Genomic DNA, 27,533 nt, shown 5'->3' with positions numbered 1-27,533 from the left:
CGGGGCCAGGGGCGGGACCGGGCGGCAGAGGGGGCAGTGCCTGATAGAACATGGGGCGGTACCAGGCATCGCAGGGGGCGGAAGCAGGGGCGGGGCCAGCGGCGGGGCCATGTGGCACAAAGGACGGAACCAGGGGCGGGCCCAGCTCAGGTGCGCGGGGCCCAGCGCGGCTGCGCGGGGCGGGGCCGAGGCGATTTAGACCCCGGAAATCACCTCGGCCACCGTTTGCTCACTCAGAGCACGGTGCGGAGGGGAGTTCCCTGTGCGGGCTCCGCAGGTAAGGCGCGGAGGCTTCGGCCTTCCCTTCTGTCCCTCTCTCTACCCCTGCTTCCTTCTCCGCCTATTCCCTTTCTTTCTCTCCCTTCCCTCTCCCCCTGAAACTCTCCTTTCCTCTCCTCCCAAACCCGACCCCCCCACTCCTTCCCGTCCTGTCCCTTCCCCGCTACTCCCTTCTATTCCTTCTCTCTCCACCGTCCCTCTTCTGCCCCCTCGGCCTTTCCCTTCCTCTCCCGTTTCCCTCCTCACTCCGACCCCTCTCCCTCCCCGTCCTCACTCACCACCCCCATCTCTCCTGTCTCCCCGTCCTCCCCTCTCCTCCTTCCCTCGCACCGCGGGGCTCGGGGTGCCGGGCAATAATAAAGCCCTGAGGGCCGGAGCCCGGCGCCCCCGCCCTCGCTGGGGTCCCCACACGGGGCCGGAGCCGCTCTGCGGGTTCCCCCATTGCAGTGCAACACAGCGCCCCACACCGCCGGGGCTCCGGCTGTCCCTACATCACACTGGGGGTCCTGGGGTGGGGGGTCCGAGTTACAGGGGCCCCCTCACTAGCAGGGGATCCCTGGGGGTGGTCGTGGAGCGCCCCCTCCGGAGGAGGGGTTCGGGGAGGGGCGGGGCCTGGGGGAAGCTCCCCCTCCAGATTCCGCCCCCTCACCCGGACCGCTCCTCCGGACGGGGCCCTGGGGGAGGGAGGGGGACGCGTCACTCGGCAGTGTGAATACGCATTAAAAAAAAAAGCCCGACACACGACCGTCCCCAGGGGTCCTCCCTCCTCTTCCCCCGGTCCTGAGGACGGGGTCCCCCGGGAGGGGGCCGGGGCGGGGCCCCATCCGGGGGAGGAGCCTGGAGGGGGAGCTACCCCCGGCCCCGCCCCCCCGCCTATAAATCCTTGCAGATCCGCGCCTGTCCCGCTTTCTGCGGGGGATGCTCAGCTCGCGATGCAGTGGGAGCATCGGTTGGAGCGCTGTGCGGAGAGTCGGATCGGGGGCTGCTGCTGCTGCTCCTACCCGGGGTCCAAGACGCTCAGGTAGGAACAGGATCTGGGCCCGGGGATTCGGGTCCTGGTCCTGCCGGTATTTCCTGTGGGAACCGGACCGAGCCGCTTCTTCCTCGGCGGGCAGGGTGCGGTAACTGGCGCCAGAGGATCAAGGCGGGATTGGGGCTGGGATCGGGACCGGCATCGCCGCGTTCGGAAAGAACCACTCCGGGATAGGCGCTACAGCTCCGGCTGCGGCGAGCGCAGGGCTGGGTCCTGCCGGGGCTGCGGCTCCGGCTGCGGCAACAGGGAGCCCGTGCCCGCCAGGAGGATGACGCTTCCTGGGAGCAGCCTCTGGATCGCGCTGGAAGCGGGAAGGACACGGACACGCCCCGTACCGGCCCCGGGACCCCATCGGTATCGCCGCCCGCCCCGCGGGGCGCCCCCTGGCGGACACAGCGCCGCCCCGCAGCCCCCCCGGCCCGGTAACCCCACGAGCTCCGCGCTCCCCTACGAGCCGCAGCGCCCGCAGTCCCTTCTCCGTGCCCGCACCCCCGGGGCTGCAGCGCGCCGGCCGGGAGCAGCCGCTCTGGGACGGCCGCTGGGGCCGAGGCGTTGCTGCTCCCGCTCCCATTGTGCCTGGTGTGGGACTGGAGCCACAGGGAAACGCTAGGGAAAAACCCCCAGTGTTAAAAACCAGTGACAACTGTTTGTTCTTTATTTCCAGAGCCGTGAGGATCAAATCAAATGCTGAGAAGTGACCAGCCCAGCTGCACATCAAACACAGAATTTTGGTCCTCTCAGCACCCTGCTCCAAACACCTGAGCCAATCCCAGGGCTGTTCCAAAGGTCCTGCATGGGATGGGAATGACTGCTGCCAGTAAGAGACTTCCTCTGCAAATGCAGCTCCTTCCCTTCTGCTAATGCTGCTTTACACACCAGCCCCTGCAATGGCTGTAGGGCAGAACTGGCTGGCACTCAACATGTCAGCACCAAACTCTTCCCCATAACCCTGATTTTTCTGCCCTTCCCAGGATTTACCCAGCAGCTGTAAATGTGCTCACACAATGTCTCTTTGTTTCCCCAGGAAGAAGGGAACCAGACAATTCCTGAGGGTTCCTCTGGAGAGTGGCAGGGGCGTTTCCTGCAGGTGAGCGCTGCCAGGCCAAAGCCATGGTGGCTGCTGAGGCCGGGGCTGTTTCTGGGCCCAGAGGCCTCGGTGTCTCCTGCTCGCTGCCAGCCGTGCTCCTTGGTGTTCCATCAGGGTGTCCCAGCTGGCTGGGAGCGCAGGGCAGGAGGAGCCAGAAGCTCCTGAAGGCAAGCAGCCCCTCGTGTCTGTGGGATCTGCAGGAGGAGCTGTGCCTGCACCGTGGCTCCTGGGCCAGGGGCTGCTCTGAGCAGGCACGTGGAAATGCTCCAGCCCACACAGAGCACCAAGAGCCCAGGAGGAGCCCAAGGAGCAGCTGGCATTACCTGGGAATGGAGGCACGGCCCGTTTGCACAGGGGCTCATGCAGCAATTCCCGGTTCAGAGCTCCCACACAGCTGCCAGCTCTGTCCCAGCCACCCCAAATCCCTTCCCTGCTGCCCAGCCTGAGGCCACCATCCATCAGCAGCACTGAAGCCAAGGCAATCTTCCCCCACAGATATTAAATCCCAGGCAGGAGCCCTCAGAGATACCTGAAAATCAGTGGGATGCAGTTTGGAGTTTTTCAGGGATCCAGCTGCAAGTGCACAAGTGATGGAAAGCTTTCACAGGTGGGTCCCACTGGAGATGTGCTGAAGACAGAGATGTGCATCCCTTTCCTGAGAGAAAAGAATTTGGAGAGGCCACTGCTGAGGCTCTGAGAGGAGCTGAGCTTCTGCAGGGAGAGATGTCCCCCCCTGGGCACAGGGGCTGCCCCAGCACAGGCTGGGAGCACATCTGCCACTGCCTTCTCCTGCTTTAAACACCAACTGGATGTTCTCCATCCTGGAGCTCAGGGGGTGAAACCAGCTCAATTCCAGGCAGCTCTGTCCAGTGACCCCAGGGACACACCATTGGGGTGAGGGTTAGAAACAGCCAGTTCTATGGAATATAGCCCTGTCCTTGTCCCTGTGCTGCTGAGCTTCTTTGGGAGCTCTGCTGGCTCCTGGCACAGCTGCTGTCCAAGGCAGCAGCCCTGCATGGGAATGCCCACACTCCATGGGGCACTGGGAGGTTACTGCAGTGGGAATGGAGCAGGGAATTTCGGGCTCTGGGTATAATTCATCACAACTAGCACAGCTGACAGGGAACCCCAAATCTGGGCCCCACACAGAGAACAATCTTTGTCCTGCCCTGTCAGCTCAAACCCCTGGGCTGGGAAGTTTTGGGAATTAAATGTATGGAATTATACAAATCACAGCAAGTGGCATCACCCAGAGGGACAATCCAGGTCCCAGACAATTCCTCCACAATCCACTATGGGGGAAACACCCTGTGCCTGCCAGGAGTTCTGACTCTGCTTTCCCTACACTGCTCAGTGTCAGGGCCACCATGAGAGCTTTAAAATCCAAATAAACCCCATATCCCACACAGTCATAATCCAAATAAAGAAATGCATTCTTATCATCAAAGCTCAAAACTGTGTCAGGAGTTCTGACAACAAGTTAATGGGATTCCCAGGAACCTCATTAATGCTCTTGGTTTCATTTTCGTGTTTTTAATCCCTCAGTGGGCAGCCTGTACAACTTATCCTGGGATTTAGAGGTTGAGCAGGGCTGGCTTTGGATTGACCTTCACCTCTGGCTCCAGCCTGTGCAAACACACCTTGTGCCAGGGTGGGTGAGCTCCTCACCTCAGCTTTTCCCTCCTAAATATCCCCTACTTATTTCCCTGTAGATGAACTCAGACTTTGTCCCAAACCATCCACTCCTCACCTCCATGTGGCCTCCAAGTGTCCATTCTGCTCCTCACAGGTGCCCTGGTGACACCACGTTGGTCCCTTTGCCCTTCTCCAGCCCGAGGCCGCTCCTCTGCTCGCTCTCTCCAGCCTCATCCCACAGGGATCCTCTTGTCCCTTCCCTGCTGGCTGCTGCCAAGGAAGGAGGACACAGTGAGTCCCAGGGCTGCCCCCTCAGCCCTGGAGAGTCCTGGCTGTGGGCCCTCAGATTTCCCAGGGGAATTGTCTGCTGGGCTCCCTTCAATGACCTCAGCAATTCCCTCACAAATGCCACCTCACTCCCCCTGACATCCCCTCACATTGCATTCTCCTACACAAACAGTTCTTGTATCCCCTCTGGATTACACCAGGTTTTCAGCTACATGAATGGCATCATCTGTGCCCACTGCTCGTTATTCACCCAACCAAAATCAAGAGCAAATGTTGGTTGGGCTTTAAGAACTTGAAATAAATTTAAATCAAAATAAATCACCTTTTTCTTCTGTGCTTTTTTTCCCTTTGGATGCTGGACTTCCCTCTGAGGATGTGTGCTGAGCTCTGGTGGAGGGGCCTGTCAGGCTGAATGGCTGAGTTCGTGTTCTTCTCACTGGGGCATCAGAAATTGCCCCAATCCCTTTCCCAGGCTGTGCTCAGGCTGTTCCCAGGCTGTGGCAGCACAGGCAGACTCAGCTCTCAGCACTCCCTGCTCCAAACACAACTCTGGCCTCCACTGCCATCTGTCTCTGCTGGGAGGTTTTCTCCTAGAGAAATCAAAGAATTGCTCATGGCAATTGGGAGAATGAATTTCCACAAAAGAAGTAAGGAATAAAATCCTGCTCTAGGAGCCCCTGGGATCTGCAGGGCTGATTAGGGAAGGGACATTCACTCCCTGCAGTGCCCACAGCCCACCTGCAGCACCAGCACAGGCTGCCAGCTGGGCTCTGCCAGCCCCTCTCTGTCACCCTCCCTGTGCTGCTCCCTCTCAGTGCCCTGGGCAATCCAGCCCTGGATTGAGCAGCCCAAAGCTCTGGCTGGCAGCCCAGGGACAAAGGGACACTGCCAGGGATGAGGCACATTCCCAGCAAACGCTCCCAACAGAGCACACAGGCACCCCTGGAGCTCCTGGGTGGGGCTGGCAGGAGGGCACAGCCCCGGGGGGTGGCAGTGGCAGGGACAGCAGCAAAGTGCCACGGTCTGGTGGCACAGCAGAGACACCAAGGGCAGCAGTGCCCATGGAGGGGCACAATTAATGCTGCTCCCTGTGCTGCCCCATCCCAGCAGGAAAGCTCCAGGGGGGATGGAAACTCCTCCCCTGCCCCCAGCCCCAGGTAAGCACTGCTCAGTTTCACACACCCAGCTCTCACCTGGGGCTGCTGCCACATTCCTGCCAAGGTGCCAAGGCCACTTGGGACAGGGCTCCCTCTGTGTCTCAGGGGATGGCAGGGACCAGGGTGCTCCAGCAAGGACAGCCTGAAACCAGAGCAGATGTCTCAGGGTCAGCAACGGGCTGGGGACAGGAGCTCTAAACCCAGATTGCTGAAAACAGCCCCCAAAATGTTCTATGATCACACCTTTAAAATGGCTCCAAAGGGCAGCAGCTCCACTGCCAGACCAGCACCTGCACCATTCCCTGTGCCAGCCCTGGCTCACTGAAAAACAAAACAAATCAGCCATCACCCAGGCCTTGTTTGCAGAATTCCTGATCCAAACCCTCACCTTTCCTGCCCAGCACTGAGGGAAATCTGACACAGCATTATAAATAACCTTTGCTGAGAGCAGCCATCACGCCAGTCCCCCAGCCTTGGCAAGATTTGCAGTGAATGGACCTAAGTTCTAATCCTGAACCTAAATTCCTGTCAGTTTTTGTTAGAAAGATACTGGACAGTAAATCATGCAACAGAATTGAAAAATTGCACAAGGAAAAACAAGGCCCAGAGCAAATCCAACCCATCACTGCTGCACCCCAGTTTTGGGAGAAATGCTGATATCATTTCTAAATACTCCCCTTCCCTCCCACTCAGTCTCCAGCCCAAAGCCCACTTCTCACAGACACAAACTGAGCAAGCCTGAGGCATTGCTCCCAGCAGCAGATGCAATTCCTGAACTCCCTTTTCCCTGGATTGCTCTTCTAAGCACTTGCAGGAAACTCACCTGAGCCCAGAGACTGTTGTGCTTTCCCAGAGGGAAACAGAGCCCCAGCTCTGGCACCACATTGCCCTTGTTCCTGCTGACCTGGGAGGCCACAGGTGAGCCCAGTCCCTCAGAGCCCATCCCTGGCACCAGGAGAGCTGGAGCTGTTCCCAGATTCCAGGGCCCTGCAGGGCTGTGCTGACAGAGCACAGGCTGAGCTCTGTGCCAGCACCATCCCTCATTCTCCTCCCACTGCTCCCAAACCCTCCCGGCCCTGCCCCTGCATCCGTGCCAGGCCAGGCCTGGCAGGGCTGGGAATGCACCGAGAGCTCCTGAGCCCAGAGCAGCCCCGGGGGCACAGGCAGTGCCCAAGCTGCCCCTCAGGGCACAGCAGCCCCGGGGGCACAGGCAGTGCCCAAGCTGCCCCTCAGGGCACAGCAGTCCTGGGGGGCACAGGCAGTGCCCAAGCTGCCCCTCAGGGCACAGCCAGCACCACAGCTCCCTCAGCCCCAGGGAACTCTGGCATTTGTCCCTTCACCTCTGCCCTTCTCCAGCAGACACAGCTGGGGCTGGGCTGTCAGGAATGGCATTCCCATGGCAGTCAGTCCCAGCAGACAGGAAAAGAGGAGCCCTGTGTCCCTCTGACTTACCCCACAGTGTGGGCAGGAGCAGAGCCCTCCAGCGCAGAGCCCTGGCGCTGAAGCCTCTTGCCTTTGGCTGCCCAAACACCAAAGTTTTTGGCAAAGATGGGAGGAGTTTGATGATTTTTCCTGCCCTGAAAGAGAGGAGAAAAAGAAAATTAAGTCCACTGTGGAAGTTAAAGGATCCCAGCTCTCATACTTCTGCCCTGATTGCTCCCTATGGGGTTTTATCCATGAGAGGTGACACCAATTCAAGCACCAACGTGTCCTTTCCCAGCATTTTTACTCCTGACTATTTCAGACAACAAAAGGATGCTCAGTTTTCATATTGCATTCCCTGCCTAATTTGAACAGAACGATTTTTATCCCAGACCCCACGTGTCAGCCATTCCATCCTTGACCACTGGATTTGGCACAAAGGCAGGGACACCTGGGATGCTGCATCACAAGAAATCCCAAAGAGAATCCCCCCCAAAACCTCACAGAGAAAGGTTTTTGCTTTTGGGACACAAGAAAGGCCTTTGACCATTGGCATCCATGTGCAAAGCTCACACTGAGCACTTGGTTTTAAAGATGCTGCACTTGAAGTTGCAGACATGGAATTGCTTTGGGATTTGGCATTTCCTGCACCCACACAAACACATTAATGAATGAAGTGCAGAGTCCTGAAGTTTGGTTATTCCAATCCTGTTTTGGTAGTGCCACTTGACACACCAAAATCCACAGCAACACTTCAAAAAATGAAAAGCAACTTTCACCCCCACATCCCCCTTCCTTTAGATATTGCAGGTTTGGGGTCCTCTTAAGAACAGGTTAAAGGAAAGAAGAAGAAAAGCCCAGGACCTGCTACCAGCCGGTGCACCAACCACCTGTTTTCCACAGATTCCCCTCACAGCTGAGGGCTTTTCTAAGAAAGCTTCAGTTCCCCCTTACCACAATCACCTGCAGCACTCACTGACAGCCCCAAAGGCCAGTGCCCATCTCTGAGCTACCCCAGGGAGCTCAGTCCCTCTGTGTGGGACAGAACCTGCTCTGGGCCCCAGAGCTGACCCCAATCCCTGCTGGCTGAACTGTCCAGCTGTAGGATCCAGCTGGATGCTGCAGGGCAGAGTGTGTGACCCTGTGTGAAATCAGGCTCCAAAGGCAGCCCCTGATGCCCCAGCACTGCTGCTGGAAGCGCTGGCAGCCCCTGGCACAGATGGGATGGAGCCTTCCCACAGCTCTGTGCCCTGGCACCGAGGGTGGCACCGCAGAGGCCGCTGGAAGTGAAACCAAGGCTGCATTTCCATGGGCACTGACGGCACTGAAAGCCCCAGCCCAGAGCTGCTCCTGCCCAGCACAGCAGCTCCTGCTGCAGGCCCAGGCTCGGAGGGAGCCCTGCAGCTGTGACAGCAACGCAGCCACAGCAATTCCCAGGCACAGAGAGATCCGTCCCCAGCTGCCCCAACAACTGAATCTCTGTGGCTCAGTCAGGGCTGTCCCTGCTCTGGGCAGGAGGAGCCACACAGCCCCGAGCCCGCGCTCACACCCTGCCCTGCAGCAGGAAACAAGGGGTTCATGAACCTTTGGGGACACATCTGTCCCCAGAGGGGTCTGACAAACATCCAGCAGTGTGGATCTTTAATGAAGACAGCTTGTGCCTATCCTTGCAACAGACTCACCCATGTTATTTCCTCAAAGTCTCTGTTTTAATGTATTTTGCTATTCCAAGTGTTTAAACAAGACTGACCATGAGCTCTGCACCCTTGCCACGCTCCAAGCCCTAAGGAAGAGCTGGATATCCTCACACCCATCCAATCTGAGGGAGCTGCTGCAGCATTTAAAACATTTAAAAGCCAGCCCTGCCCCGAGGGTGCCAGCCCAGCACTGGATATGGGACACCAGGAGAGCGAGCAGCCAACAGCCACTGCAGCCTCTGCACTCTCAGCACTCCAGCTGCACTGCCCTCATTGCTCAGCCACTCTCAGCTCTGTTCCCAGGGCTCCCAGCAGGAACCTGAGGGCCCTTTCCAGATGCAAATCCCCAAAGAACCACTGCTCTCCTCTCTGCCCACCCTCCTGCCCCAGCTTTTACCCCTTTGATCGCCACCACCCACCCAGGACACAGAGGAGGCTCTCGGGTGCCAACTGAGACCCAAATCGTTCCAGGTGCCTCAGGAAATAAATACAAATAAACTCGTCCCTTCTAGGGTAACAAAATGTCTCGGTGCCCAGCTCCTGTTTCCTAAGGCAAAACACACAGAGCAGGGGAAATGGCAAGTCCCAAACCCAACAAAACCCGGTTTGCCATCGGTTCCCATCAGGACTGCTCAGGTGGCACCACAGGAAGAAATAAAGTATATTGGTTTAATCCACAAGATGGCACGAAGGTTAAAACCAAGCAAAAGAACATCTAAACTCCAAGGACTGTTTGAACATGTATAAACTCTAATGAATATGCACACAGCACTGCAATGGAACAGAATCTAGAGAACACGGTTTAAGGGGACCGGGTACTCCTGGCAAACAGCCAAGCACCCCAGCGCTGCCTTTTATCCCTTAACAAACGTGTAAAAATTCTAAAGAGTGAACTTTGTTTCTCACACAATGAAGCGCTGCCCCCGCAGCCGGGACGAGCCCCAGCTTTATTCCACGGAACGCGATCCCCGAGAGCCGCAGGCCCGGGACAGCCCCGTCCCACCCACAGCGGGTCCCCCGCAGCAGCAGCGCCCAAAGCAGCCCCGTCCCGCTGCGGGCGCCCCCGGCCCCGGTGCCCCCGGCCCCGCTCCCTCCGCTCCGGCCGCTCACCTGAGGGCACCGCCCGCCGCCTCCCGCCGCCGCTGCCGAGCCGAGGGCATTGGCCCCGCTCCTGGCTCCGAGGCCGCGTTCTGCGCTGCAGGGCGCGCTCCGGGGGACGCGGGCCCGGGCAGGGACAGGGTGGCCCGGGCTGAGGCGGCTGTGCCAGCGCTCTGTCCCCTCACGGGGCTCAGGCCGGGGAGCGGGGCCCGGCCACCGGCCGCCATCGCACCGCGGAGCAGAGTCAGGGACGGCCGAAGAGCCGAGTGCGGCCGAGTGGAGCCGACAACAGCCGAGTGTGGCCGAGAACAGCCGAGCGTACCCGAAGGGCCGACTCGGGCCGCGATTTGCCGAATCGATCCGAGTTTAGCTGAGGTGAACTGAACGGAACGGGACGCAATCGCGTTCAGCCGAACCAAACTAGATAAGCGGAACCGAACTAGATAAGCCGAACCAACGCGAGATCAGCCGAACCATCCTGAACATTACGAGGTCGGTCGAACCGAACCGAGCTGAACTCCGAATGCAGCGAGCGGCTCCGAGTCCGGCCGAACCGAACCGAGCTGAGCTCCGAGTCCGGCGAACCCTGCGAGTGGCTCCGAGTCCGGCCGAACCCGGCCTGCTGCTCTCGTGCCCATTAATTAGCGCGAGTGCAGCCACAGCCTAATGAGCACTGAACGCGTCACAGACACACCAGCCACCCTCCTGACACTGATGCTCCCAGGGCTTTTCCTTTTTCCAGGGTCCAAAACTCACCCAAAGGAGTGAGAAAATGCTGTCGGCATAAGGAGCTGCACAGTTCATGGGAATGTCCTCGCTGGACGAGTGACACAAAGGACACAGGGAGCATTTAAAGCAAAGCAAGTGGCAAAAAGCCACCTTTAGGTCAGTGAGAGGCTGAATCCCTGTAAGGAAATCCACTGAAACAATAAGCTAAGTGTTGGAAAGTCAGGATTTGGCTGTGGTATGAAATGTTATCATCTTATCCCAAATAGTCACAGAACAAGATAAAGGGAGGCATTTTAAATCCTAAGCTTATGAAGTGTAAGTGCAAATGAGATCAAATGCACAAATTCAGGTAAGATATGGACTGTAATCACTGTTTCTGTAGTCAATGGCTTCGTGTTTGAACCTGAATGACCCCCCCCTCCTCTGTCACCTGGGTGTCCTTGCTGTGTTTCCTTGAGTGTCCCAGAATACCTTGGAAGAGATTCTTCCCCTGCTCCTGCCTGTATTTGTCAGAAATGGTTCATTTAGACAGCACAGCAGTCACAAAGAACCAGCCCCGCAGGAGTCACAGCACCATTGCACTCACCCTGAAATCCTGGCCAACAGCACCAGCTCTGTGCCCTATCCCCAAACTTCTGTCTGCCCAAAGTTTTCAGTCCCAATTCAGCAAGACAAGAGAATTGAAAAGGATTCAATCTTGACATCAGATGGTGACAAAAATGGCCTATTTAATTCTTACCTCAACCATGAGTTATTGTTATTTCTGCCCTCTGTGCTCCCTTGTCCCTACCCATTCTCCTGGGCAGGATTATAAACTGTACTTTGAAATAACACACTTGCTGCAACCTGAGGAGCTTCAATATCAGCACCTTGACCTTTACTTTCTGAATTCCCATCCCAGTAACAGGATTTTGGGCAGTGTAAAGTTTTACAATTTGATTTACTCCATACAATTTCGAGGCCACATATTCTGCACATCCCTTTCCTCCCTCACAAGCATTTGTTACCTGCACGAGACAAAGGCAGTGAGGTAAGGCACAGACACCAGGTAAAGACAACCAGGTAGCGCAGGAGGACAGAGAGCTGTGCACAGCTTTATTTTATTTACATCTCTAACTGGAGCTCTAAGATGGAGCACAGCTCAGCCAGGAAGGACCTGGCAGGGGCTGCAGTGCCCTGCGTGGGCCTGGGCTGGAGCCAAACTGCATCCCTGGGGAGGCCGTGGGCCCAGCCCTCCCTGGCTGTGACACGCAGCCTCTCACTGAGCACCTCCATTCCCCGTCAAACAGAACACTCAGGAAGGAACACAATCAACAATTCCAACTACAGAAACCACTGAGGTGCCTTTCAGGACCCCACAGTGTTCAGTCAGTTCTTACTTTGCAGTGCACGAGGTATTTCAGCAATAAATTCCCTGTCATTGCTAAGAGCTCAGCAGCTCCTCAGTGGGAGGGTTTCCAGTTATGTTTTTCTAACAGCAGCTCAAAGCTTAAGCAGTTTCAGCATCCACCAGCCTGAACCCCATGGATTTCAGGCATCTTGCATGGATGTTTTATAACTTAAATGGAAATCCTACCTGCAGTCTTAAATACATAAATATCTTCTGCCACTTGGCTCTACTGTAAAGCTTTCTGCTGATATAACACAACATTTCTTTAACAGAGGGATAACCATATTCCTAGTTTGCACATTTTCTATCAGCACATTGGTTATTGCAGTATTTTTCTATGCCAGCCTCTTGGTGCCAGGTCACACATGAGCAGGATTTAAAGCCTTGGGCTTTTCAGGGGAGTTTTTGCCCAAGTTCCAAGTCAGAGCCAGCATCTGCAGTTTGGGCAGTGTGCATCTCCACTTGCAGCCTGCACCCCAGCGCTGCAGGGGTTAATGGTGAGGGGACACTTCTCCCACGGGGCACTGTCACTGCTCAGTCCCAGCCCAGAAGGCAGCAGGACTGTCCTTCAGCAGCCTAGGCGTTCCAGGGGCATTCCCAGTGCTCTCCAGGGCCGTCCCCTCACACCGTGGTCTCTGTTTTCTGAACGCTCCGACTGCGCAGGTGCTGCTGGATCAGCCTCTTCTCTCGTGTGTACCTGAGAGGGAGAAGGCATTGAAATGACCTCTGCAAACCTTCAGCCCAAATTCCAACCAGCTGCTCACACGTGGGTCCATTCCCAACCTTTGTGGCCGTGTCCCACTTTCCCAATGCAGGCAAGTCTGGTATTTTCTAAATGTTTCCTGACACTTGGATTCAAGGCGATTATCAGCCCTTCATGCAGTAACAGATCTGTGGCTGCTGCAGCCTCTTGGTGCTCCTGGACTCAGGAGAGGCTCACAAATATGGCAGCTCCTCTGGCTTGTACCTGTGGGACAATCCCCCTTTTTGCCAGGGGCATTTCCATCACTCACCTCAAGTTTTAAGGGGACATCAGGCATTGATGTGGCTGAAATGCTACAGAACCAAAATGGTACCACGTGTGGTACTGCATTTACCCTTTCCAAGGGAACAGCAGCAAGTACCAACCGAGCCAGCCGAAAGCCCAGAAAGCAAACAGCAAACAAAATAAAGCGAAGTTACCCTGAGGGTCCAAATTTTCTGAAGACTCCACTCTGTGTGTAGTCAGTGTTAATTATGGAATCTTTAAGAGCAGCCGGATAGGGAAAGGATTACAAACCCTCCCAATCCCTGCAGCCTTCCCATCACAGTGTTCCACCTGCACTCTGCTACATCCATATGTTCTCCTCATGAGCCAATTGTACAGATTGCCCTGGACTCTGTGACACCTCATTTTGTGTCTGTTTACCTTGCAGTTGTCTGTTGAATCTCCTGCTTCTCCTCTTCATTTATTCTGTGCAGAATGGATTCCAAGAAGGGAAGATGGAATGAAATGTACTGAGCCACCTAGCAAGGAGAAGACAAGAAAGGCACTACTGACTGTGGTCACCGAGGAAAACTCCACGAGCTATGAGAAGTGAGGATATACATACATCACTGCTGATCTCTTCCACATCCCTATCCATGAGAAAGAACTTGGCAACCTTCTGAGAGGGCCCCTGCAGCAGCCTGTGCAGCAAGGGAACGTCTCTACTCCTCAGCTGCTTCTTTTCTGGAATATATAAGCAGTATCACAAAACACAGAACCAACCACAAGGGCTCCATCTACCACCTGCAGTCAGGAGCCTTTGTTCCTGACAAGGATCCCATACTGACTCAAGTGCAATGACCACATACCTAACAGGTCCCTGATGTTGTGCCATTAAAAATACCTTCTCCCCCAGTTCCCTCCTATTCTCTAGGTGTTCCCTTTAATAAAGATCAAATCTCCCTTTTCCTGGAAAAGTAAACTGCTATGGAAGTAACCCTTTTCCACTGACCAGTGAGTACTTTGAACTCAGCATACGCAATGCAAAGCTGTCAGCTGAAATACACACAATTATTCAGCTTTTCCTCTCCAGAGGACACATCTCTGAAGGGTCCCTGAGAAGGCAAAATGCCACAGCACACACACAGTGCACAAACAAGGACAGAGGCCTGGCACAAGTCCTGTTACTCCAAGGGACACATTCCACACACACAGAATGATCAGAGCTGAAGTGCTCAGGCAGCAGTGGCTGGCTTACCTCCAGATGCATGGATAACGTAAAGTGCAAATTCATGGGGGCTGTTTTCTATCTGTGAAAAAAAAAAGAAATTCCATTCAGACTCACAGACCTTCCCAGCACTTCCCTCTCAGCACATTTTCCCTGTGTGTCCCAGCTCAGAGATTTGGATCAAAGCCTGAGACAGGGATCCTGTCTGTACAAGAGTTAAAGATAGTGGATCTGGATAAAGCAGAAAGCTGTGCTGCCATGTTCACTGTCCCTGTGCCAGCCCTAACCCTCGTGTTCCCATGTGCCCAAACCAGAAACACACTGCAAACCCAGATCTGTCCTGCCTGCTTTCCTTGCAGCATCCTTAACTGCTTCCTAGAGCTTATTCTCCCCTCACACGTGGATCTGCTGTTTGTGCTGCCATCAAGGTAAACCTCTGTGACCTACCCTCGTGCCTGACAGCCACATTCAGAGAACAGCACAGCTTTTGAACACTTTCTTTGCAATGTATTCCCTACAACTCTACTCCCTGCTCTGTAATTCCCTTCCTTGCTACTCCTAGAAGCTGTTTTCCTTCCAAGACACTCACAAGTCTTACTAACCACTCAAAGTAACTCTGTAATAGTGAAGTCTCCAGACAAGTTAAATGGGAAGTTTAAGACCATTAAAGTATTAATTAAACACTAAGCAGCCATGAAAAATCAAGATATTTGAGAAATATGCAGCAGTAAGGGCAAAGCTGCTTCTGACCACATACTATATTGTTGGTGGGAGATGGTTCCAAGGAAATTAAAAAAAAAAAGTCGTTTCAGGCAGCATGGCACTGGCCTCGAGCAGTACTCGTAGCTGTAACCTTCCCATCTTTCCACACGCCCGGCTCCCAGGGAAAGCGCGTCCCAGACCGGCGCTGGGATAATCGCTGCTGTTTCAGGCGAGCCGCAGTTCCCGGGCTGTCCGCGGGAGGGCAGCACCGCCAGGGTTAAAATTGTCCATCGGGGTTTTTTACACTCCGCTCCATGCACTGTCCTCGCCCAGCTATTCCACATCTTTCCCGCAGTGCTGGAGCGAGTGCACATGGGAATGAACGCTCCAGAACACGGCCACGCTTCCTCCTGCCAGCAGACTTACCTTAAACTTCCGAAGCAACTGCTCTATCACTTGTCTGGTTCTCATCTGGCTGTTGATTCTTATTTTGGTTTCTGACCCAAAAGCCGGAGTGAAAACGGACGTCTGGGAACAAGAGCAGCCACACCACGGCCTGAGCCTGAGGCACACCTCACTGGGCAGGGCTCCCTGTCCCTCAGGTGACAAAGCCAAGCCTAAAATTTCCTACCTCGTGGTTGTAGAAGTGGCCATTGATAGAGAACCTGTGAGTTTCTACTTCTGTCCTGGTGATGGTGGGGAGCTTGGTCCTCCTGCGCACGGCCGCGGCATCGCTGCTGCTGCGGGGCAGGGTGGCACAGTCGAGCTCCTGCTCCCTCCTGGACCTGAGGGTGTGACTTTCATAGCATGGATAACCTGGATAGAAGAGAACCACGCGTCCTGTGCCAGCACCCCCAGAGGAGGGAGGCTCTCAGTGAAGGGCTTCATTTACTGTTTACTATTTGTTATTTTTGGGGGGTGGAGCAGGAAGGGAACAAGGCAGAGGCATATGATGAAGAACAGGCTGCTTGCAGGGGTTGCAGTTTGCTGATTTGCTCCCTTGGGAATGATTTCTTGGATGAAAGCACAGCTCATTGCCACTGGCTGTTCACCAAGTCACCTGCACAGCCCTAAGCAGCCCTAGGTGGATGTTTCCCCAGCTTGCAGGGCATGTGACACACAGCAAAGAGATTTCCCTTGGCTGGCAGGGAAAGGCTGATGTGTGAGGGGCCTTTTGCACTGTCACAGAACACAGAATTTTTGGTTAACCTGAGAGCACAGACACTAACTTTGCTGGAGGTCTGGCTGCTCCTCCGTAGATTTCAGTGTATCCCCGCTGATGTGATGGAGGTCATCAAACTCTCCCCAGCGAGTCATTCCCCTGAAAGACAAACACGGAGTTACCATTGACTGCTCCTCAGTAACTCAGTGACTGAAGTTTATCCTGTGGCCAGGGGTCATGTCATACATTCCTATCCCTGCTCAACATACAGACTTCAGCATGGTAATTTTAGTTTAAGTCATAACAACTTCATATTAAAATATGGTATGACCAGGGATCCCATATGTAACACATCTAATGTAAAACCTGTTGAACATCAACCAGGACACAACCTAAACAACTTGCAGTAATTCCTGATCTGTTTTACAGCAACATCCTAGATTAATCACACTCAGACTACCAGGCAGACACACAAAACACACATATTGTTGTTTAATAGTTACAGAACAGAGTTACACAGGTTACACTTATGCTGTCTAAACCAGCTGTGTACGAGAGCAGGAAGTTCCATCCAGCCTTTCAGATGGCAATATTAAATCATGCTAACTCAAACTTATGCCCAAACTCTTCAGCATAAGGTCTTCATCCAGTTATTGCTCTGACTGAGAATAAACCAAATTGTAGCACAATATTAAAAATTAATTTCATATGTATATGTGTGTGTATATATATAGCACAATATTAAAAATTAATTTCATATGTATATGTGTGTGTATATATATATATATATATATGTATATGTATTCCCAACAATACTCAGCTAGCCCAAATTTACATGCCAAACAAGATCTTGGTTGTATTGCACACATTTACCAAGTTCCTTTAAGATCAGACAGCCAAGCTGCTCTGCATACCTTAAAGCATGTCAGGGCAGCCCCACGTTTCTGGGATCATGAGTGAATGTTTACTTTAGTATACAGATTTCCACCAGCCAGAAGTTTTTAAAGAACTGCCCTGCAGGCCACGTGCAACCCACACCAGCAGACCTGGTCGAGGTAAACTGAGAGCCAGATTTGCCTAAAACTCAGGTTCTTTCCTAGTTACTCCTGTCAAAATTCATCCCTGAATTTCAGCAGCCAGAGATGGGGAAGAAGACTTTACTGGAACTCCACAGCTGCAAAGGTGGCAGAATTAAATCCCCAGTTCAGTTCCAACATGCCTCACATGCTACCTAAGACAATAAGTCATTAGAAAAATAAACTCTGCAATACTCAATTTATCAGGGAGTCATCCAGGGTGAACATTGGCTCTGTCTCTGCATCACAAGATTCAGATTCAGCTTATGAAATTCACCAACCAAGGCTGGGGAAACAGCAAACAAAACAAAGGAGAAGTACACTGAGTACCTGTATCAGCTGAGCACAACACACTGGGACATAAAATGCCAGTTTATGGAACAGCTGGTCTGTGGGTATTTTAAGGGGTTTTTAGACCAAATTTTGCACAGACAAAGCCAGTATCCGTTCCCTGACTTGAACTTCACCTGAGCAGCAATGGTTGCAGACCTCACATACCTGTAAGCTGGGACAGACAATCCCTCAGCACTTACCCGCCAGATTCTGGCTTCATGCTCCAGTGTGTGCACCAACACGAGGCCTCTCAGGGGCTACTAGTATCAGGTGCACATGGAAACACAGGGGGATTGTTTGGCTCTTTTCCTATACATTTATATACACCAATTTCCCAGTCCTTGTATAGGAATTGTCAGTTGCCATGAAAAAGAGCAGCCTCCTTCCAGCTCCTCAGGCTGAGGGCCAAACAAACAAAGGTGTACAAACACACACCTTCCTGCCCAGCAGAGGCTGCTCAAAGGCTCTGCTGTCCAGCAACCACCACGGCCTTTGGGGAATCTGGGATATCCAGGGCAGCCAGCCACAGCCATTGAAGCCACAACACGAGCTATCTTGCAACGCTAGCCTCCCTAGGGAAGTCCACCATTACCTTTTACTGGGGAAAAAGCTCACATTCTCTGTTGACTTCAGGGTTACAAAAGAGGGTATTTGCTTCTCATCCTGAATCTTTAATCTGATAGGATGCCGCACGCCCCAGAATATCGACAGGATTCCTTCAATGAAGGGGGTGCTTCCTTCCTGCTGGAGAAAAACAGGGAAATAGTCAGTGCTGCATAATAATGGAGTAAAAATAATCAACTAATAATAACTTGTCTCCCCTCAAAGTAACAGGACTACAATGAAATCTCTGAGGCTGGCACAGCCCTGGAACAGATTACCTGGAGAATGTGTAACCTCAGTTTTGAGCAATTTCCAAAACAGCCAAAGCTGCAGGCTGACCTGATCAGTTCAGGAAACCAGTTCTGGTTTATTACATTAGATGGAACCTGTCGTGCAATAACAACACCACAGCGAGTGGAGCTGGAGTCCAGTGCTGGGAGGAGAAGGGAGCACTAATTTGTGACGTCCAGATTAGTGGAGTTTCTCACCCCTAAATCCTTACCTGATTATATGTCAGTTGCAGATTCTCTTGATCTGAATAGTAAGAGTTATAATTCTTCAGAAGAGAACTGAGCTGCTCTCTAGAATGAAGATCACAATGAAAAAGAAATGTTTTTAACATCTCTGTAAAATGCAGGTAGTACATGGCAGGGTAACACCCCATAACTGTGCTACCCTCTGCACCCTTGTATAGGTTTATTAATGATCCATACATTATTTTCTGAGAGAAAAGTTTTGCCAGGTTACTGGGTTGCTCATAAGTTGCTCCTTTAATGACCCAGAAGAAATTAATTAGTCAGCCTCACATGACATTAATAATGCTGCCCCAGCATAGCTTGTACTTTGCACCTCTGTAGCAGTCATGAGGAGGAAGCGAACAGAACAACATCCCCATGCACCAGTGCTGCAGGTTGCTTTAACTAGGCTGCACTTGGTTTTCCCTGCATGCTGGCTTCCATTCAGTCCTCATACTGCTGCAGATACTTTTCCTATCTCCAAACACTTACAGGGTGTCTAACATTTCTATTTCTCTCTGTCTGAAACAAAACAGCTTTGCACCATGTCTTTGCTGAGAGGAGAAAGATAGGAGATGAGGAGAACCTCTGCCAAGAAAAAGGAGCCATGGAGACAAAGCCAGCTGCAGCTCAGGCTATGAAGGGCTGAGCAATGACAGAAGTATTGAAATGCATTTAGAGGCCATGAGAATGAAACACTCTTCCCCACACCATTTAAAGTTGGCTCAGACTGTAATTCAGGCAAGCAATTCCCAGCAGCAGAGGTGGTTAACCATGGGGGACAACTGCATGGAAGTGTACAAATCCTTCCTTGTGGACTAAGGATTACAATGGTTTCGTGTCACACCTCTCAGTGAGGTGTGAGGACACTGAGTTTGGTTCCAAATACTGCCTGTTATTTCCGTGTTTGTGGGAGCTGCTGGAACAGCAGGCCCACAGACGGAACACACAGCACCTGCAAACTCTGCAGCACACGTATCTTAGAGAGCTGCTGGAGCTGTTCACAACTCATGTACCATCAGAAACACTATTACAATTCCTCCACCAGTTTTACATAAAGAGGTGCCTCAGAGAACTGACAGCTCAGCATGGGGACAGGCCCCAGGAATGTGGCTTTCCCCAGGGCCCAGGTGTGCACACACCAGAGAGGAACCAGGGACAGCCAGGGGGGCAGGTAACACGTCCAGGCTGTGCTTGGGGCACAGGGCCAAGCAGAGATGAACGTGGAGAGCTTTCCCTGGCACACCTATCCCTCTCTCGCCACTTAATAAACAGGACAGTGTCCTGTTGCTTCAGACAGCCTTTTCCCATGGTGAGAAGGGAAAAGATCAACTGGGCTTTTCAAACTTTTTTTTTTCAACCTAGCACATAACACGAGGACAGGGGCTGCAGCACTAAACTCAAGGTTCATTGCATTCCCTGCTAATTCTGTGGATGTAAATTATTTATTTTACATTATTGCAACCCCACACACAAAAAATATTTTTAACTAGCTTTATCAACTGGATTCTAAACAAGGATTCTCAACATTAACTTACTTTGTTCTTTAATCCTCAGAATACTGGTGGCAAAAGCCCTTCTTTGCACTGGGTTGAGATAGCTCATTCCAGGTTCTTTGTGTCTCTGTGAGGGACCACATTCAGACCATCCCACCAAAAGGAAATGCAAGGAGGTTTGGACGTGAATCAGAAGCAAGCCCAGCTCTGATCACAGAACTGGCTACAGACAAGCGAAAGCAAGATGAAGCACGCCTTGGCCTCGTACACAGGCAAGCTCCAGATGCAGCTCAGGATTACCAGGCAAGTAGGAGATAGATCTGCAGTTCTGTCTGACAGATGTTGTGACAGACCTGCTGATCCTGCTCCAGAGGTGCTTCAAACTCAAGTCTCTGCACTTCACAGCATTTGGCAATCATTTATTGACAGCTGTTATCTCACAGGTTTTTTCCAAGTAGGAAGTTGGGAAGGTGAGCTCCCTGAAGATGGATTAGAAATACTTAAGGACTTGGGGCACACTCTGAGGCTCACTTATTACTCTTAGTCCATGTTGACTGCAAAGGCAAATAAAATCATAGACTAACAGCAGTTAGTGGTCTGGTAAGGGTCATCTCTGAAGCAGATTTGGTTTCTCAGACCAAGCCCTCAAGATTTCCAGAGTTTCTTGCCTTGTCTAGAAAAACTTGCCGTTACCTTCCTCAGAAGTGTGCATAAGTAGATCTTTCAGGTTTCAGCCTTGCATTAGTGCAACCAACAGTGACAAACCACACAAGCAATTAGAAAAGCCCTGAGGGAGAGATTACCAGCAGCTCACTCTGACTTGTTTGTCCTTGTGTAAGAAACATAAGAGAAAAGAACCATTTTCCTTCTTTTTGCCCCAGAAGGGAATATGTGCACCAGCCCAGTTCCAGGAGGGGCCTTACTGTAGCATGTCTTCCTGCTGCCCTAACCTAGAGACAGATGCCATCACTGGTGAGTTTGGTGTCTGGAAAATCAGCAGCTGTTGTGACAACAGCCAAACACAGCCATTAACAGAAACCAAAGCCAAGTAACTGGCAGAACAACTCAGCCCAAAAACATAACATGCTCTGCAGATTCACCACTTTATCCAGTAGCAAATGCAGGATACAAAGGAGCTGCAAGGTCAGGTGCCCCAGTGGTGAACCACAACAGAGCCCAGGCTGCTCTCTGGAAACACCAACCCAGGACAGCTCACCTGTGCTCTCTCCTGCTCAAGCCCTACACACAATCCCTGAATATTTATGGCAGTTTTGCTGGAGAGGCAGCAGTTCAGTCAGCCAAATCATCCCACAACCTTTGGTCAGCCTTTTGATCCAGCCATTGTGCAATTCCCAAACAGCAAGCTTGCCCCATCAGCAAGATTGCAGGATAGAACTGGAAGAGAAGCAGTGCAACAGCAGATTCAAGGCAGAGATGAGGGATGACAGCCTGGAAATTGCATTGGAAGCAAGCCTGAGTGCATATGGAATGTCAGTGGTTCTTGAAACACTTATTTCCCTTGATGCAAGGTGAAGAAAGTTTAAACCATGGCTGTCATGCAGAAAGGTCTCAACTGGGATGCACATTTCACCACAGGAACAGGCAAGTACATAGAGGAATAAAGCCCCAGAGACTCTGGTTCACCTGGTACATTTCCAAAGGCTTCTGCATGCCAAGTTTACACACATGAATTACCTCTGACACAAAAGCACTGTGTCCCAAACTAACAGCAGCATAAAGGGAACAACTCTTGAAGAGAAAGGGAGTGATCCATCTGCTGCCTTTGTGCTCTGGGCAAATCCTTGACAGTCTTCCTTGGAAAGGGAGAAACCAGCATTGCCCAGGCCACACAGGAAAGTATCAGGAGTCAGGAACAGATCTCTCCTGCAGTACAATAAATTGCATTGCAGACCCATCCCTGGCTGAATCCACAGGTAGTTTCTTTCCCATGGGAAGACTAAGAGCCATGGAAATGAAGAAGGGGGAGAGAAGAAAGGCTCCTTCCAGCTCATGAGCTCTTGTCACCAGGCAAAAAACAATTCCCTAAGAAAGAGGATGGAGCTAAAGACCAGGTGGCTCAGAGTTTGGGCCAGCAGAAGAAAAATTCCTTCCAGGGAGACTGAACTGTGGAAAAGCATCCCACAAATGACAGTTAGACTGCAATTCTGAGCTTTTTCTACAAGTAGGTGGAAGAGACACTTCCTCTGACCACAGCAGAGAGCTAGCAGCCCAAAAGTCTTTCTGCACAGATACACTGACATCCAGGGCTGCCGAACCCCAGGCTGCAGCCAAGCTGAGCTCAACTCTGGAACTTAGGGCCAATTCCAACAGATCTCCAAGACAAGAAGGTCTTCTTCCCTAACTTGTAATTTTATTTCAGAATCCTCTAGAGGGGCTGTTCTCCTTAAGGAACAAATCCCACAGACCCTAAGGCTTAATGCTCTGTTCTTTTGATTCCATGTGAAGGCCAGCTCTGCTCTGTAGACAGCTTAAACTAAGTGGTAGGGATTGCTGTGGCTACAGACTCAGCTGTCTACAGGATCCCCTGTCAAGGAATACATGTGGAATCACTTGAAAGAAAGCAGCAAACTCATTAAATATTCAGGGTTTTAATAATTTACCTGGTTACGAACTTCTCTTCATTGATGAAAACAGAAGGCAGATGCTGTGCCTTCATAGTCACTTTCTTCATTTACTCAGAAGAGATGAATCTAAGCAAAAGGTGAAAAAAAAGTAAATACATCAACTACTGCTACTACAAAAGATGGAATAGTAATCAGGCACAAAGCTTTAGTTGGCTGAGTGACACAGGCTGGGACAGTCAAGCTGAGGGCTCACTACACCATATTTTGACTACTTCATACTTAGCCTTAATACCCAAGTATTTCCCACTCATAGTAAAAAACGCCATATGCCATTCCCATCAAGTGTATAACAGCACCTTAAATCCCAAGCACTACATCTACCAGGACTTTCTCAAGCAGTTTTAGGAGTTGTTCAACTCCAGGATTATGCTGGAGTTGTTAGCAGTCTGAGATACTGGCCAGGATCCGTGTGTCCACTATGGACAGAGCATGACCCAGGGACAGCAAAACACACTGCGACTCTGACAACCACCCCATCCAGATTCCTAAAACTAGGCAAGGGAAGGAGTGGTGATGGTTAGCAGTGTCCTGCAGCACACAAAGAAAGCAAAGAGAGAACCAGACAGTAATTTCAGGGAGGTAGCAGTACAATTTACAGGTTTCCACACTGGGATTCAAGCCTGTTATGCAGGCAATGAGCCAGAGCCACGAGACTTCAACAATGCATTCCTCAATAAACTTAATTATGGAGTCTAGGCTCTTTCCTTCACCCTCAGGTACTAGAATAAAAGGAAGACTGAGGAGTTAACTGAAAAAGTGGCATCACACATGGCTGGGGAAAAAAACCTCAGAGAATCCCATGAAAAGCAGTAACATCTCCAAAGACTGCACTGGAAGTTGATCATTCCACTTCCATTTCTCTTATTTGGGCAAGATGACAGAGGAATTCGACTCACAGCACTCAATGTCCATTGTCCCTTATGCCAGGGGATTGACTTGAATCTGATTTCAGACTGCATTGGATAGGGCCTGGTCAAAGATGTCTGAAAAGTGGTTGATTGTCTATAGTCCCCATGACAAGCAGCCTTCCAAAAACTGATTTAGGGAACATTCAACCTTGAACAGATCATAGCTGGGCGAAGAGTAAACACCTCACCTCTGTATACTGCAGTACTGAGCTGCTTTTTCAGATGCCACCTATTTTCCAAAATCATAGATAAATAGTTTCTAAAAAACAACATATGTGGACAAGTGAGAAGTTTTGCATATAAAAAACCCATGACATTCACCCTACAAAATATATAGGAAGTAATTTCATAACCCCTAAAACCAGGGTGCACTACCAAAATGAGCTTTACCTGAGCAGCTCTGACAGTGCTCTGTCAGGAGCTCATTAAAAGGAGGAGCAGTCCCTTTGTCCTTTGGGTGACATCCATCAAGACAAAAACATACCTGCAAGCCAAACAAGCCCAGGGACTTCTGTACAGACATGAGTTTGTGTGTGAAGAATACACTGCTATATACCACTGCTTGGGTTTTCCCTCCAAAATGACTTCAGTAACCACTGGCCACACCTTGAAATCTGATTTTATGGGATTTACTTAAGACCTCTAAGTGAAGCAGCTGCCTGTGTCAGTGTAATTTCAAGCCCTTTTTACAAGATGCAGAGGAGTTTATGTACTTTGGCACCTGAATAACTGAACGTACACCTCAGCATCTGTCAGGAAACAACATGTTAAGAACAGTAGATGGCCAAGTCACCTCTATTAACTGTAGAGCAGTGACACTGGAGAGCTCCAGCACTGCTTCACTGCTTGTGGCTGCACTCTTTTCTACACTGTTTGGCCTTAAAATAATTAATCTGAAGGAAAAAGCTGATCTCTGCATATAGAGAGAAGTGACCTTTACACACACACACGAGAGATGAACACCGTGTTTTGCTACGCACTGGATGGCTCCTAGTAAATTATTTGCCTTAAACACCCCAAACAGATTTTAAATCAGCCAGGTGCCATTAAAATGCTAAAAATAAAACTAACTGGAAGAGTGGGTGGTGACGGGGACAATTCTTCACCAAAGCCCTTCTCTCCCTCACAGCTGCATTATCCAGGACAGAGCCTTCTCTGCTGTGGCTGGGGGAGAAGCACAACTCCCACTGTTCTCCTCAGTTACATGACCTGCTGTGCTTATCAGCCTTGCACCAAACACTTCCACAGCACCAGCTCACTGCAGAGGTGAACCTCTTATCCCTGGACCCTTCCCATGGGCACATTCTGGCTTATTTTTAGCCAAGACCCAAACCTGTGGGCTGCCATGGCTCAGTGCCTTCCCCAGCAGCAGTACCTGACACAACAGATGCCAGGATGTTTGCACTGGCGCTCCCTAAACACACAAAGCTGGGACATTTCCCATCACCTCCTGCTATCCTGCTGCTTTCCATGCCACTTCCCTGCAGCCCTTTTGAGGAAGCAAACTGAAGTGAAATGCCTTCTCTACTGCTCCCTTTGATTTGAACTAACCAAACCATGCTGATTTTCCAGCCACTCCAGCCATATCTGCCTGTGCCATTTATCCAAAGCCTTCTCCTGACTTACTTGGTATCACACAGGTGTCTTTACCATTATGTTAAACAGGATTAGAAGGGCAGAATTTCCTCAGGTAGGTTAGGAAAGTGGGATCTTGGCTGGACTAAACTGCTGGCCTGAGACTTAGTCAAGTAGAAACCTAATGCTTGGAAGAAGACTGACTGAAGCCTGAAATATGTAGTGAAGGACAGAAAGGAAAGCAAAGGAAAAATCAGGAGGACATGAAAACTGGGGGAGCTGCAAACTGAGCATCTCTAGAGGAGGACTGCAACTATTGGAGGAGTCTAGGAAAAGCAAAGTGAAAACAGACCAGTGCACATTTCAAAGCTGCAAGAGCATCAGCACATCAGGGCGCAAGACAAATCTCACAACGGTAATGAGCTGTACTTGCCTGTAAGATTCATATCTTACCTGAAATAGGTTTTTTTCCCCCTCAAAGAAAAAGTCCAAGTGTCAGTGCAGAGGCAGATAAGAGGACTTACTCCCTTTTATTCAGTACAGTGATATTTAAGTCATTTACTTAAGGGGACAGACCAGGCACAGTAGAGTGCAGGAATGACAAAGCAGAAGTTAAGAGCAAATGGCTACACAGATTTTTAGACAAGGATAAAAAAAGGCAGAAGCAGAGGAGAACAGGAAGGAGAGGGACACCCAGGATCCAGAACTGAACCAAGCAGGAGCAGCAAGGCAGCAGCTCAGTTTGTGGAAGAGCCTGGATGTGCTTTCTGGTGCATCCATATCTGAAGACAGGGCCCGCAGAGTGCAGTGCACTGTGGACAGCCTCTGCCCCTGCTAGAGAAACTGAAACCCCAAAGCTCAGCAAAGACCCCCAGGTATTTTAACCCAATGCTCCCCAAAGCCCTTCCAAACCCACAGGAAGTCAGGATAGGGCAAATCTCTTCTATTTCTTTTACAGAAACCACAAGGCTCAGCTGCCTGTTAACTCAGCTATCCACTACATGCACATAAAATATTTTGTACACAGGCACAACACCATGTCCAGCTGAGTCATCTTCTAAACTCACAAGTGGCTGGTATTTAGCAAATTTTTCGATCCTGATTGGTTTCTATAAAGATGAATTCAAGATTTGCTCTGATAGATAAACTCAGTATCAGCAGAATACTTTTACTAGTCACATACACTAGTTGTGGGACTTCACGTTCCCCTTTTTTGTTCTTTTTGTTTACTTTAGATGTCCCTACCACCAAAGAAAAAAGTGGTAATTTAAAAAAAGTACTTATTCTGAACAACTGTGTTTTCCCCGCTAAAAAAAGGGGGCTTTGTTTTTTTTTCCTCGGGCTTTCAGATTTCTTCACACCTTATTTTAATAATTAGCTGCTCAGTACAAAGCATTAAGAGCACTCCTTGAGTACAAATCACAGCATAAGCCCTCTGCTCAGGCAGGCTCGGAATGGGATTTGACAAAACCAGCAGTAAATTGGATTATGTGAATATGGCCCCTTAACTTTCCCAGGCACACCGCAGGACGCGCGCACGCTCCCTCCCCTCGGGCACTGCCAGAGCGGGGCTCGCACACATCCCCTTCAAACACTGTGTTCCCCCATTTTAGGAGAAGTTACTTTGTGCCCGCAGCCGAGCGGCACGGGCCGTTTCCAGCCGCCGAAAAGAGCGCACAAGGTCACCGCTGTCGCTCCCCGGTCACTCCCGGAGCGAATGAAGGGCACGGCGGGCTCCTGGCCACGGGCACAGGAGGAGCGGCACTACCTGTGACCGCCCGCCCAGCCTCAGCCGGCTCTCACACAGCCTTTGGGAGCTCCTGTCCTTTCCCCGGCACCCCCATGCCCCAGAGGAGTGTGCCCGGAGTTCGGGTGGCTGCAAGCACACCTCGCTTCCCCCGAGAGCGCCGCAGAGCTGCCCCAGCCGCCCTCGGCACTCACCTGGCCGGGCGATCGGAGCAGGAGAAGCGCAGCAGGAGCCTCACACGCCTTTCCCTGAGCCGCGAACGGGGCATGGCAGCATGGCCAGCGCGGACAGCCGCCTCCGCTGCTGCTGCTCGGGACCCACCGGGCTGGTAATTATTGTTTTGCTTAACAAACTGGGAATGCTGGAAGCCCAGGACACTCCCCGCACCTCGGTGCACGTCGGGAATATTTACCTACCACTTTCTCCAAGCGCTGACAGGAGCCCGCCCTTAGTCACGGTTCCACCTCCAGGAGGCTCCGGTTAACGCTTTAATCACTAACTTGACCAAGGGAGGCAACCTGCCGACTCCCTGGAATCGTCTGGTGGACATGCCGTGAAACATCCTGCCCCCAAAACACTTGTTAGGCTTCTTCTGTTTCCTAATCCATCGGATAAAGCAGGCTTTCCCTCACATATATACATGCCCATCCTCAGTGCTTGGGGGAATAACTGGTACAACTCATCAGATCGTGCCCCAGTGTAGATACACAGATTTAGAAGGTTATGACAAATTGTGACAGCACAGCTTGATCCCTTAACCC

At 51.5% G+C, this 27,533-nt stretch overlaps 1 protein-coding gene and 1 long non-coding RNA gene across 8 annotated transcripts; one reads left to right on the top strand and one right to left on the bottom strand.

Annotated features, from left to right (window-relative positions):
- The first annotated feature begins 114 nt into the window (after positions 1-114).
- On the top strand, positions 115-4,302 carry LOC141729201 (uncharacterized). 4 transcript variants are annotated; one of them, XR_012580553.1, is made up of 7 exons: positions 115-277; positions 1,034-1,300; positions 1,977-2,129; positions 2,337-2,399; positions 2,514-3,006; positions 3,945-4,050; positions 4,189-4,302. It is a non-coding gene; the product is annotated as an uncharacterized LOC141729201 (long non-coding RNA). The 4 variants fall into 4 exon arrangements; XR_012580555.1 differs by having other exon boundaries at positions 118-277; positions 1,169-1,300; XR_012580554.1 differs by lacking the exon at positions 115-277 and adding an exon at positions 1,395-1,666 and having other exon boundaries at positions 864-1,300.
- Positions 4,303-10,404: 6,102 nt separating this feature from the next.
- On the bottom strand, positions 10,405-27,197 carry LOC102062978 (ras association domain-containing protein 6). 4 transcript variants are annotated; one of them, XM_074541952.1, is made up of 11 exons: positions 26,967-27,185; positions 22,519-22,608; positions 18,389-18,467; positions 17,876-18,024; positions 15,942-16,033; positions 15,344-15,528; positions 15,139-15,240; positions 14,041-14,092; positions 13,408-13,526; positions 13,224-13,321; positions 10,406-12,512 (listed from the first exon to the last, which is right to left on the bottom strand). In XM_074541952.1, exons 2-11 carry the CDS (start codon positions 22,587-22,589, stop codon positions 12,437-12,439), a joined length of 1,023 nt encoding a protein of 340 aa, XP_074398053.1. In that variant the 5' UTR covers positions 22,590-22,608; positions 26,967-27,185; the 3' UTR covers positions 10,406-12,436. The 4 variants fall into 4 exon arrangements, with proteins under 4 accessions (XP_074398052.1, XP_074398053.1, XP_074398050.1 ...); XM_074541950.1 differs by having other exon boundaries at positions 10,407-12,512; positions 17,876-18,027; positions 26,967-27,182; XM_074541951.1 differs by lacking the exon at positions 22,519-22,608 and having other exon boundaries at positions 10,405-12,512; positions 26,967-27,197.
- Positions 27,198-27,533: the final 336 nt, after the last annotated feature.

The sequence above is a fragment of the Zonotrichia albicollis genome, chromosome 5, assembly GCF_047830755.1.
Source record: "Zonotrichia albicollis isolate bZonAlb1 chromosome 5, bZonAlb1.hap1, whole genome shotgun sequence".
Lineage (NCBI taxonomy): Eukaryota > Metazoa > Chordata > Aves > Passeriformes > Passerellidae > Zonotrichia > Zonotrichia albicollis.
This window is presented reverse-complemented; position numbering and strand designations above follow the sequence as displayed.

Bases quoted from the DNA above. Each gene is read 5' to 3' on its own strand.
- LOC102062978 (XM_074541949.1), bottom strand. From the start codon at position 27,040: ATGCCCCGTTCGCGGCTCAGGGAAAGGCGTGTGAGGCTCCTGCTGCGC. The intron at 16,034-17,875 runs GTAATGGTGGAC...TTTGTCTTTCAG, and splicing joins AGCTTTTTCCCCAGTAAAAG to GGGAATGACTCGCTGGGGAG. The intron at 13,322-13,407 runs GTATGTATATCC...TCTCCTTGCTAG, and splicing joins TGGAAGAGATCAGCAGTGAT to GTGGCTCAGTACATTTCATT.